The 13,354-nt window shown below is 37.0% G+C and overlaps 1 protein-coding gene across 2 annotated transcripts in view; it reads right to left on the bottom strand.

Moving 5' to 3' along the window:
* Window positions 1-13,354, bottom strand: part of SKAP2 (src kinase associated phosphoprotein 2) — a 120,560-nt gene that overhangs the window by 14,165 nt on the left and 93,041 nt on the right. For both annotated transcript variants that reach the window (XM_049799037.1, XM_049799038.1), the window contains exon 10: window positions 3,198-3,266. In XM_049799037.1, the coding sequence (XP_049654994.1) occupies window positions 3,198-3,266 (69 nt within the window). The remainder of the gene's footprint in view (window positions 1-3,197; window positions 3,267-13,354) is intronic.

Below are 13,354 nucleotides of genomic sequence, written 5' to 3'. Positions count from 1 at the left end.
TAAAAAAATCTGCCAAGTATATCACTCAAGCATGCACTTCAAATATTGTAGACTTTTTAAAACTTAAGAATGCCCATGGATTACTCAAGGGGTGAAAAAATTATAAGAATATTCTAACAGCCTCAATAGACAGAAAAAACAAAACCTGGAAAAATAGATTAAGAGTACATATTTCAGAGGGATTTAAGTGTGCTGTCCCTTTGCAGCCTAAGCCAATCTAACTGCAGGCTGTTCCATTCCTGCCCCCTTCCTTGTGCCAATTTTGGCATTTGCCATTTCTGAGCACAAACCTGGCAGAAAACTAAACTGACCAAAATGAAAGAGGAATTACAGCCCAAGTATGGAAATGCACTACTTAAAACATTAGAATAAGTATGACTGTGCCTGATTTCCACCAATCTTCCATTTTAACATTGATGGCATCTAAGTTAGCAAACCCTACTACAGTAGTGACTTAGAGCTAGTAGTTCTATTGTCTGCTTATGCATTGCTTGTGGAATGAAGAAACATGCATGTAAGTTTTCCTTTCACCACTGTGGTCCACTGCCCAAGACGTTAAACAGCTTGCCATTTGGATACATATTCCTTGAATCTTGATCAGATTCTTTAAAAGTTTATATCGTCAGATTTGAATATTACTAGTCTGGGCTACTTAACAATATTTGAAAGAGGTGAACTTCTGGAAAACTACTGTGTCCCCTATTGGTGATGATGTGCTCAATACTTACCATACTGAAGGCTTAAAGATGGAGAGACAGGTGAAGTTCAAAATTAACACTACCAGAATGACTCTTACACAAGTGATTTACACTCTCAATGCCCTGAGGAGACATACCCTGTTAAAGAACAGTTATTTGTTTGTTCTGATGATGTCCTAAACTGCAAAGAATGCCTGTTAATTACTTGCCCTTTTTCCCACATGCCAGAAAAATTATGAAATAAGGGCAAAATAATTGCAGTGTAGTCATTTGGACTCAACCTCCAATCTAGCCCGATCTGTATAATCTTTCTCACTTCCCTTCTTCTGTTGCTACTTAGTTACTCTAAATCAAGGTATTTATACTGAGACAGCACAGAGCATGATGCTTACTGAAACAGTGATTGTGGAAATTATAATGGATAGATAGTACTAGCAAAAAAGACCCAGCAAGCCATATTATATAACTGAAATTCTTCCATGCTTTGGTATTTTTAAATAATTAGGTCACTAGCAATTAACGTAAAGCTATCCAGCAGCAACAGTCAGCATCAAGACTGAAGGAAGAAAAACTCAAGTCTGCACACTAACTGAAGTAGAGATAAGTCAGGGCAAGAAAAGAGTAGGAAAAAAGAAAGGTTTTTTGCACTTATGCTGAGCTCACAGACAATTTGCAGAATATTTTCTGTGAAATTCAGGTTTAGTAAGGCTAGGCAATAAATTAAATTTAAGAATGTACATGCTGTTTTTATGGAAAATCATGAAATATTCTTGAGTCAGGGTAGATATTTATCATGTGATGCCTATCAGATATACTCATGTCAACTCAGCTCTAAAAGTCAAGCAAATTTCCAGTGTTAAATAGTTAACTAAATAAAATCAGATCAGATTAGAAAATTATTGCTTGAAATGAATCTGATATCTGAGGAGAACTGTTATGGTGTTTTCAAGGACATTACACAAATACTAGCAAGACTGATAAGGCAAGTTCTCATAGCAGTTGAAAATTTTCAGAAATGAAGGCTCTAAGGTTTCAATTTCTTAAAAGTAAGACCATTTAGTACTTCAAGAAGATACGTTAGTGAAAAAAAATGCTGTTGGCAACTTTATAATTGGATTGACCTCACGGTCCATTATGACAACACACTCATAATTACAGTAATGTCTAAATGAGTACTAAATATTAAAGTTGTAATAAGTCATGTTGTTTTACACATGTTTTTAGCAGAGCACAATGCTAACAGCATCTGATGAGTTGGCTCTTGTTTCCTTTCCAAGAAAAGCAACCCAAAACTCCTCACAGCAACCTGTTCCTGCTTTCCTGTATGGGTCAGGAAACCAGGCCTCTGTTTCCTCTCCACATGTTGCAACAGGAAGAGCACAGCAGAGCTACTTCCTAAAGGAACTCTTCTTGCCCACCCTTTCCTTGACAGCCCTGAAAGAATTATGTGTATTATGTACGATGGGGAAAGGAGAGCCAGATTGCATGTCAGTGCAGGTCACAGTTACAATGCAGCAGATCTTAAAAAGATGTAAGGTCTGATAAGAAGCAAGTCTTCTCTACTTGCTGTGTCAAATCACCAATAGTTTATCTAAAGGCCTGTGCCCTTGAAGCACATATATATCTTGTTTTTAAGCATAACTGGAAATACCTTTCCATCAAGAAAAGTTGTCTGGCCATCCATGTGACTTTACATGGTGTTTGCAGTTATTTTTCCAGTCCCAGAGATAATTAGCACAGGGGCAGCTTGCCAAGCTAAAGCTGAGAGAATATCCTTCACAGCCTTTCTGGGCATTTGCGTCCTTTTCCAATTTTTATGCTGCTGTCACTGGACTCTGGCATTTCTTACCCAATTCATTTGCTTTCTGTGGTAATCATATGCAATGAAGATATGCATGGCCAACATTTAAACAGGCTGCAGATCAATTAGTGGTCTTAAGTTTATCTGATTTTTATCAAAGAAGACAGAGCTTTGGGTCGATTGTCACAGCCTGTGTCAAGTTGACCTTTTCAGAGACGTCTACATTGCCAGTCCCTTGGGCAACTTGTTGTCCCCTGTTAGTCTCTGAATGGCAGAAGTCTCTTCTGCTCAAGCACAAAGTATACACAGATGTCTATATTACATTCTTATAGGTTTGACAGCAACTGCATGTTGTATCTATAAACTGTCCTTTAGCAGTGACACTTCCTCAATGATGATAAGCTAATTTATGCAACTAAATCTCCTTTGTGCAGAAATGAAAGCTAATTGAGTCATTACAAAGTAATTCAGGAAGGAATACCTTGTATAAATTGGCTTACTTTATAAATCCTTCTCAAGTGGTTTTCATGCATCCTAAGTGGCGCTAAGCAGTTTCGCTGCTATCAAATACCCAGGTGAAAAAGACAGCTTTACAGAGCTACAAAAAACATTATTTTAAAACAGCAAAGGGAAGAGACAAGAAAATAAAGGTAAAAAGAAAGCGTATACATGAAATAAAGAGGAAAGATTTTAATTACCTGAAACAGTGGTAACTTTCTCCTGGCTCAGTTTTCTTGGCACTTCAGCCTTTGGAGGAACACGTTCTTCTGCAAAACACATAACTGCAAATGAAAGTCTGAAGAGACACCTCAATTCACAGGAATTACAGCCCACATCAGTCTGAAAGCCACACTCTACATTTCCAGATCGTAAGCCCTGTTTACTATTTTGCATTTGTACATACTTTGGAACGTTGTTATTTCTGTGGTTTCCCCCACCCATCCAAACACTCCAAGAGCTTTCTTTCAAAATCTCAATTGTGAACATCTGTTTCCCTTTTCACTCTGCTCTGAATGCAGTAATACAGAGCTGCAGTTCTGCTGTTTTTCAGTCATTCTGAGACAATTAGAATGAGGGTTCTATTCTGCTCCATACCTTTCTTGCCAGAATAAAGAAAAGGAAACCGAGGATTGAATAAGTATCCCCAGCCCATGCAAGAATTCGGAAGTTCTTAAGAGAAGTATGCAGAGAAGGCAGAGGACATCTTACCTTCAACACTGTCATACACACACACTAGCTGGACACCTGCATGGTGGGAACACAGCCACTACAGATGCCATGCATTCAGTGCTCCTGTCTACTGTGCCTGACCATGGTTTTAAGCAAGCCAGACTATACCAAATAACTTAGTGCTAGTTTAAGGGACAAGAAAAGAGAAAGCCTGGCAGCAATCAGCTCTGAAGCATGTTTTCTGGCTAGCAGGCTTGGAACACACTGAAATCCCCAGAGGCAATTTCAAAAGATGTGCTCCGTACTCCTTGTCCGGCACAGACAGGGAACTCTCCCATGCCCACACCCTCACTTAAGTAAATCCACACTCCGCTCAGTACAGGGATGTAAGATCAGCTCCTCACATTTCACAGTCAACAATTCTGTTGATGAGGCAAAAAAGGGAAGAGATTATGAGGGGTTTTAGCTGTATTCTTTAGGTTCATAAGGAAGTAGAAACAGATTTATCTTAGCCTTTACAGCATATCAAAACTGACAAAGCTGCTGTACTGAATGAGGAAATGGTATATTGATAAACCCACTTCTCAAACAAGAATTGGACTTTTTAATACATTTAAACCATTTGCCTTTGCTACTCATCACATCTTGTACAAATATTCATGCTTCTTAAGGCACACATTTCAGCAACTAATTTTGATATTTTATTAATGACAGACAACAGATACAGAACTCACAGCTTTTACAATGTTCCTTATTGTACAACTTTTATGTAATTACCTATCTACTTTGACAAAGAGTGAATTTTATATCAACAGTTCAAAGGATTTTAAACCTTGTAAAAATTTAATCTATCCACAAGACTGCTCCTGCAAACATTAAAGCATATGTTTAAAGCACAAGAGTAGACCTGTTGAAAAGAGTATGCATAATTGCTGCTAACCTATATACGCAGCCCTACAAATATTACAATTACATCATGAGATTCACTCTACAAAGAGCTTTGAAATTCTGCCCTAAGCCAGCAAGAGTTTTTCTCTCTGACTCTTGACTAGCTAAAAATCTGGTTGAGATGAGTATAAACTATTATTTAAGCCAGGGGGGAAAAAAAAAAAAAAGAAAAAAAACCAACAAAACACACACACACACATCCAAACACCACCACCAAACCACAACAGAACAGGGAAAATCTGAAGCTGCAGTTACAATAGAAAACACTCTGAACTATTTACTGCATTCAAATGTATTCCCCCACTTGGCTTAACACTTGTTGCATGTTTCCAAGTATACTCATTTGTTTATTTTAAGCACTCACAGTTTGAGCATAAATACATCCCTAGTCCAGAGCACTAGGAGGCACTGTCATTCTGTGGCTTCCCCACCACTATTACACCACTCACAGTTAGTATTATCCCATTATCAGTCACATTTTCTAGGATTGCTCCCTTTTCCCAGAACAACCCAGTTTCATCCAACAAACAGAGTATTATACATTGATTAAATAAATGTTGATATTACATGTTACTGAATGTTAGAACCTACATCAACTGATGTGTTGAATATACTGTGGATTTTAACTCTATCACTGTCATGGTCATCAGACTAGCTTGAACTGAGGACTGACTAGTAGAGGGTATTTCAACTGAAGTATAACAGCAGAGAAGGTTTGAAGAGAAATTTTCATAAGGTACAGTTGAATACACGTAGAACGCATTGTGGTTTCATGGAAAAAATTAGAACATACACATTCCCCTTCCTGGAAAACATATTTTCTAGAAACAAGAGTTCACCAGATCCATATCTGAAGATGAGAAAATATCTGAACAAGGCTCTTTGAATACTGAAAAGGTCTCAAATTCAAACAAAGGTTGTCCATATTAGCATACTCGTTTGGATCTCAACCATCCCCACTTCTCCCACTTTGCTTTACACTACAGAATTGTCACAGAGAGGATAAACTTTCAGGTGCAATTAGAGTGGAAGAGGCACTCCAGAAGCACACTGAGCATGGTCCAGCTGCTAAAGAGCATTCAGTCCATGGAACCAGACTAAAGTGACTCCATAGGAAACCTCTTCTGAAACATGCACAGAGAGAACATCAGATCCTCGCCACAAACTTGTGCTTTAGGAATCTGTTGCCAATGGTCCACGCTACCTGCTAATGCAATCATGCTCATAGTGGAGCAGATATAACAGGCTTGGCTTAGGGTGGTAAAAAAAGAACCTATGGTTCTTACTAGTGTTTTCTGGTCCCGAAGCAGTAACTATGTGCAGGAGATGTCCTTCAAACACAACCACCTCAATTACACCAGGAATTATGGCTGTAGGCAGATGCAACATACTAAAATTTGTGTTGCAACATGGAACAGAGTCAGAAGATGAAAAATTCAAATAAAAAAATACGGTGAAATCCTTCTGTATTATTAAGATACTGTGTAAGAGGAGTCACGCAGACTTTTAAAATAATCTGGTACAATGTTTCCTCTGTATCTCTTCTTCACACCATCACTACCACTGCAGCGAGAAAATAATCTTCTTCACCTTCTCACTGTGTCAAAATGAGACTAATCAATACTAATTGAACCAGTGAACTCCTCCAGAGCTGTAGAGCCAAAGAACCCTTGAGATACAGGTTATGTTCCATACTCTGCTGGTACTCAGGAGACTCTAATGGCAAACAACCTACAAAATTCTTGTGGTGACAATGCAACAAGGAACCAACTATATTTTTTATGGGTTTTTTCAGTTAGTCCATGAAAGCTGTTGAAAATAATTTACTACTTTAATTTGCAGTCTGAAGAAAAAACAGAAAAATAATCACCCAATCATAGATGATTCTGCCATCCACACAATTTAAAAAGTGAATTCTACACTAGTTGAGGTTTTTACATGAATCCATTGATTTTTTTCTTCCAACTTCATTTTCTTAAAGGGGGAGGGTGAAAAAAAAATCAGCTTGAGTATAAAATGGGTAAGAGTTTGGCTTGAACAGTGCATTCCTTCAATGGAATGTGGTATCTCCGTGGTAAACATGCATAAACTTTGCAGTTTCCTCTACTAACACATTACTTAACCATCTTTTTACATTAGACTCTAATTTAATGCCATTATTAATTGATATTCTACTGCCTTCTAGTCTCTGACACATTGTCATTGCAGAATACTAGTTTATACCTTGGATAATCCCCATTTGTGGGTTAATATATTCTATTCAACACTTTAGTAACAGTAAACAAAAACAGCTCAGCTATGCAGCAAAATCTACCAAACCACACAGATGGTTATAAGGTTTTCATTGTGTGGTTTCCATAGCAATCATATTGCAAATCTGGAAGCTTCTTGCAAATAAGCAGCTTGTATTTACATGCCTCTCAGCTGCAGCATGGAACTCTACAACATGTGAAATTGTTATTCCTATCGCATATTGTTAGAAAAATTATTGGAAGACGTTTTGATCAGTTCAGATAAAAACTACTGCAGTACACTAATTTTTCATCTATTTCATAATGATACAAGCAATCACACACTTGTAATGTACATTAATATATCTTCATTTGAAATCTCACTGTGGTGTCAGAAGGTCATAAGCATACAAACGGGTCTTGTAAGAAAGACCTCCACAAAAATACATGTATTATTAAATAATCAATTAAAAAAAAAATCAGTGTCTTTACTATTGTACTCAGCAGCAGTAGTGACACGCATGCGAACAAAAAGGTGTGCACATGAAGAACTCTGCTGACACAGAATGTCGTAGGTCTATACTGCTTTGCGCAAGAAAAAGTAAAAGATACAACGGCCTGGTAACACTAAGAGTATTATTCTTCCACATTGCTTTTTTGCTAACAAATAATGACTCTGCACAAATGTAAACAAGAACGTTCATACATTAATAAATGCTCACTGTGGGAAAGAATCAAGACCTTTTCTCTCCCAGATTTATAATTTTACAAATTGACCTAACCCCTTAACAGATGGATTATTACTCTAATAAGGAACATAAATCAATCCCCCTGTGTAATTTTTTTAAAAATCAGTGAGAACTGGCTTTTTTTTTTTTACAGACAAGATTATTTGTTTGGAGAAACATTTAAGAATTCCAAAGAAGGAGCAATAAACATGCAAAATTTAAGAACAAAATTGTTTTTATAATTTGGCCTGACACCTTCTGTTAACATTAGCAGGGAGGGCTAGAGACCACCTGGGGTCAAAGGAATAAGAATTAACACCCTGTTTTATGCAGGGCCAGCAAGTTGCCTTGCTGGAGGACAGTGCTCCCCAGCCTTGGGGAAGGGGTCCTCTGCAGTATTCTCACTATATACACACCTGTACATGCCTATACACTTCACCCAAACTCTTACAGAGTTTTAGCCTAAGCAGCTTGATACCCCAGAAATCTTCCATGTGTTGCTTGGATTATTTGCCTTGGTGTGTGTATTCGTAATGGCAGGGATTTTCCTTTCTGGTGTCTTCTTTTAGACTCCGGATCCACCCATTCTGTAGGGAGACATCTCCAAATCCAAGTAGCAAAACTCTAGCTTTGGTAATGCTCCAATATTCCCACAGATCCATCCCTTTCCCCCAGTTCCTCCTGGACATGACAGATTACTGGAAGATTTACACACAACTTGTTGACATTTCACCCTGCATTCCCAATAGCACTCTGTAAACAAATGAAACAGCTCGGAAAAGGCTGCTGATGGTGCTATTCTCTAGCCATGGGAGACCTGGGGGGCAGCAAAGAGGAGGAGACAGGCTATCATTTTATTAAAGCCCCATCTGACTGTACTGGGGTGCATGGTTTGGGGATGAAAATGCCTCCAGGACAGCGACAGAAGTGGAAAACAAGCTGGTTGCTATTTAGAGAAGAGACTATAAACTTAAGAATTTCTTACCATGACAGAAGAGAGGACAATTCTTATTTTATTCCTACTTGTATGGGTCAGCTAGTTACCACCCAACAGCTCAGACACAGAAGTTACATTCCTGCATGACAGGCTTGAGTGAAAAAACGACTTCTACAACACAAGCAGAAGAGACGGAAACAGAAACAGGTCACCCAGATACAGGCTAAACACTTGGGATTGCAGATGAGGTGATGTCAAAATATGAGCAGAAGCAGAAGTTGCACCTGAATAAATGGTCACCACTGTGCTCAGAAATTCAATGGGAAACAGACAATACAGAATTGTATTCCAACAGAATACAGACAGAGATCTCCAGGTTATGAACAATATAAAAATACATTTTAATGAAAAACATTATGCACACTGAGATGGTTTCGTTTTAGTTGAGGAAAACCCATGCCAATTCCTAGCCCCAATTCCTTCCAACACATGTGATCCAAGTCTGATTCCAAGACAGAGGCAAAAGGTTTCATTCAAATATACTACCAGCTAAACTAGATGGGACTTCCAACTAACACTTTTTGCACAAGTTTTAATAAGCTCTTTGAAAACAACTATTATTTAAATTCTAAAGTAAGGCTGAGTACATGCACCGCTCGTTCCAACCAGCAGACAGTAACAGAAGTCTGTTATTACTATTGACAATGTACTGACCTCCCAATGGCCTCAAATAAATAGCATCGGCTGTACAAAGTGAAAAGGCTAGAATCATGAAATACTCTGGGATAGAAGGGACCAGTGGAAATTGCTTAGTCTAACACCCTGCTCTAACTCTGAAAGTTAGATCAAGTTTCTAGGAAACAGCATTTGGCTTCTTTTGGTACTCCAGACTAAGCTATTCAGCAGCAGTTTATAAGGGTCTGTGCATTTTAATAGTTCACGTATGAGAGAGCTGAAGCTAATGACTTTATAGAACAGGATTAGCTCAAATGACTCAGTTTTGTCCAGATCTTGCCAAGTTTCCAGATGTGAGGTTTCCTGAATTCCTTGAGAAATCCTACACTCTTTTTTTTCCCCTCAGTTGCACTCCTTGTATCTTGAAAAGGTGCTACTGTGCACCGTTACTCCCAATTTTGTAAGCAGTCTGAATAACCAAACCAGCCATCTCCGCTAAAAATGAAGCACTGCCTCCTATTGAGAAGACCTTGGAAAAGTTACCTCATCATTCTCACAGAAAAGATTAGTAGATTTTGTTAATTAACTCAGGATCAATGCTCCAGGAAAAGGAGGTGAGAAGGAGAGGAAGCTATATTGGTGTCCTGGAATGTCACTTAGCCATTTTCTGGCAAAAAAAAAAAAAATCTCTCTTAAAACAACCTTCCTGTGACACCACCCCGTGAATCTAAGCATATGTTATGGTTTGGCTTAATCAAAACCAAAAAGCAGATATAAAATTCCCTTCCTAACAAAAGCATTTTGGAGTTACAGCATTTGCTAAACTAAAGAGTGAAGTAAACAACAACAAAAAAAAAAACAGTCCCACTAGGGACAAATACAAAACACACTTCAAGGCTGCAATTCTCTAGTCTTGTGCAGAAGAATGTTGTTTGGATCATATAACTATTGCTATGAAGAATAATAACAGAGTGAAGTAGTAGAGATAAATGTGTAAGTTCGGAGAACTGTTTCAGAAAAAAATCTCTTTCTAAATACATCTGTGAAAAAGACACTGCATTTCTCATTTATTACTGCACACATACCCATCCACATGAACTACACTAGGGCAATGGATTAAAAAAATGTGTTTTAAAAAGCAGGAACATACTATACGACTTCTCACTAGTTTACTGGAAAAAAACAAACAACAAAATATTTTTCTAGCAGAAAATACTTTTTATAATGTTTTAGGACAGAAAGTATGAAGACTAAGTGATCAAAGAACACATCTCTGTCCTTGGAGGAAAAAGTTACTCTCACACAAGACAGAAAATTGAGCATTGTTGGCAAGGTCGTCCACAGTTGTTGCAAAGTGGATCTTCTCACTCTACTGTGAACAATTTTACCAAGTTTTCGGGAAATGTAGGAACATGCTTTGCTTTACTTACCTTCCCTACTTGTTGAGACCTGAATATATATTAGCACTTTTCCTCTTTTTCATTACTTTCCCCAGTACCAAGTGTCCCAGTACCCTTGCTTGTCTGCCCTTGCCCCATTCCGTAGTCACAACCAATTTGTATAAAGACTATATCCTCTCCAGACCCCACAAATTTTGTTCATTTACCAAACAGAGAGGTTGTTATAGTATGAAAGTTGCTGTTTCCAGGGCTTCACAAGGCCCTTCAGGCTTTAAGAGCAAAGTATCAGAACAGGAAGAAAAACATGCTCAGTCACCTGAACGACAGAACAAAATATATTCATTAGGACAACTGAACAATCCAGAGGTACCTGCAATTCCTGGTTTTTGTTATGAATATATCAAGATTTCATGAACTCAGCTTCCTGCTTGGAGTGCCTGCTTGGCGCTCTCCTTGCAAATAAGCCATCTTCAGTCAAGTTTTGAGTAAGTGACAGCTGAATCAACTTAGTTGTGCAGTTCCTAGCACTAGTCTTCCAAACAACAAATAATTTAAAATCTCCAATCAAAAAAAAAAAAAAACAAAAGGCAAAAACTTTACAATCTCTACAATCTCTTTTTTTTCTTAGACTAACATATATGCAAAAGAACTAACAGTTTGTCAATTTAAGGTTAAAGGAGGAAAAAAATAATTAGTCTGACAGGATTAGGAGGAATAGAAATATGTAAAATCTTAGATACACCAATAACAAGCCTGGGAGGAGAAAAGGTAGAAAAAGGCAGGAAAAGCAGCAGTACATACCAGGAAAGACCATTTAGAATGTCTAATTTTGGAATACTAAAATTTTTTTGACAAAATGATCTAATTATTATTAATAAAATTCAATACAAATATGCCAAAGTGCAATGTGCACTGCATAGAAATAAGGGATGGGTTTTGCACTGACCTTTTTATTTCCTCATGAAGAAGGACCTGATAATAGTAATTCTTCTCAAGAGAAAAGATAAAGGTCATCACAAGCAAGTTCAATAGTGGATATGCACACAATAATTATAACAAAGAATAAAAGAAATTAGAGAGAGATCCACTTCCAGAAACTCATTCATTTTCCCATTTTTATATTCACAGACACTTCGTATTTACAATTAAAGTCACTATTTCAGGGTTTTGTTTTCAGAAATCAAGCCTCTTAAAATTGTCTAATCCTATATGCAGAGTGAACCAGTCAGAATATATTAAACTCAGAAAACAAAACATTACTTGATGGACCATCAAACAAGGTGAAAAATTCATAAATTATTTCAGAATCCAGCTTCTTACAAATTCCTTAAGTTTGATTAGGTACTTTTTAAAATGTTACCTATATTTTTTTGATCAAGAGATTAGGTAACTTCCACACCTGAACAGAAGCATCTCTGAAGGTAAAGTTTCATGTTAGCTTCCAACAAAAGCACAATTTTGGCTCTACTTCTAAGTATGTTCCTAAAGCCTCAAATTTGGCATACAAAATTGAGGCAATAGGCATCTTACCTAAATCCATATTTAAACATTTAAAGAAGGAATAAAATATTTTAGGATACAGCTCTTAACAGGCCTCAACAATGTAAAGGAAAGCTTCTGGGGTTTAACGTTTCTACATGCTCATCCAATTATTTAGCTGATTAACAAAAAATGTTCCCTCTGTCCCTCCTCACCCTCCCAAAAAAGTAGTTGCAATTATTGGACAGAATGCAAATTAGTAGCTCAAAGGGACAAAACAAACAACAATTTTGAAGTTGATTCCGTGGTTGTATTGTAGGTTCACAGGAATTTGCGCTAGAGATTGCTTGCCTAAATACATGTGGCATGCACATAAGTACATTCATATACATAAACATAATAAAGATTTATGTGAATTTACTGTAACTAAAATAAATTTGTTTGTTCTCTCAACCCATAATAGCTCTTAGTTATGTAAATAGTTTAAGTGTTCAACATGACATTTTATAAACCTTATTAATAAAATGTTTTGCTAAAATAAATGTGGTGGCTATTAAAATCTACATAGAAAATATAAATAGTTCTCTATGTAAATACATCTAGCAATCAAATATTCAATTAACGAATCTATACTGTATAACTCTGTACTACAGTGTTATTTGACAACCATGTACAGAGGTTATAGTTCTCAGGCTTAAATTTATATGGTAGACAGAAAAAAGTCTGTAAATGTCAAGTAAAGTTTCCCATACTCGTTGATCAGCAGCAAGATTTAAATTTAAAAGCCATTTCTGAAAACTACATATCCTTAATTGTGACAAATGTGACTTGACATAATATTTACATACATAGAATTCATAAAGAAAGCATCTTGTTTAAACCACATAATATCCTTTAATAATCTGCAGGGTTAAAGTATTCAAATTTATAGTCTGATTCCAGAAATGAACTTACTCAAAAAAAGGGACAGAAGACAAGGCATTTCAGCATAGCTCACTTTAGTGAAAGGAAACAATACAGTCATTGGCATGTTTCCACAAGAAAAGTCTGGCTCCCAGATGCTTCTCTTATAACTCCTTTAAAAATGTTCTACCAAGACATTTTTGCATTCTCTGTGTTGATCATTAACTGCACATTGACACAAAAAAATTCAGCAGCTTTCACCATTTGGATACTTTTATGAAAAGTAAAAAACCCACACCACTGCCTCTTTTCACTGTTTATGGCCCATGCCATCAAACTAAATTATGTCAACTACACTAAATCCTTTCTCCAGCTTAAATAATG

The sequence above is a fragment of the Accipiter gentilis genome, chromosome 4, assembly GCF_929443795.1.
Source record: "Accipiter gentilis chromosome 4, bAccGen1.1, whole genome shotgun sequence".
Classification (NCBI taxonomy): domain Eukaryota; kingdom Metazoa; phylum Chordata; class Aves; order Accipitriformes; family Accipitridae; genus Astur; species Astur gentilis.
Note: the sequence above shows the minus strand (reverse complement) of the source record. Positions and strands in the feature narration are given on the sequence as shown.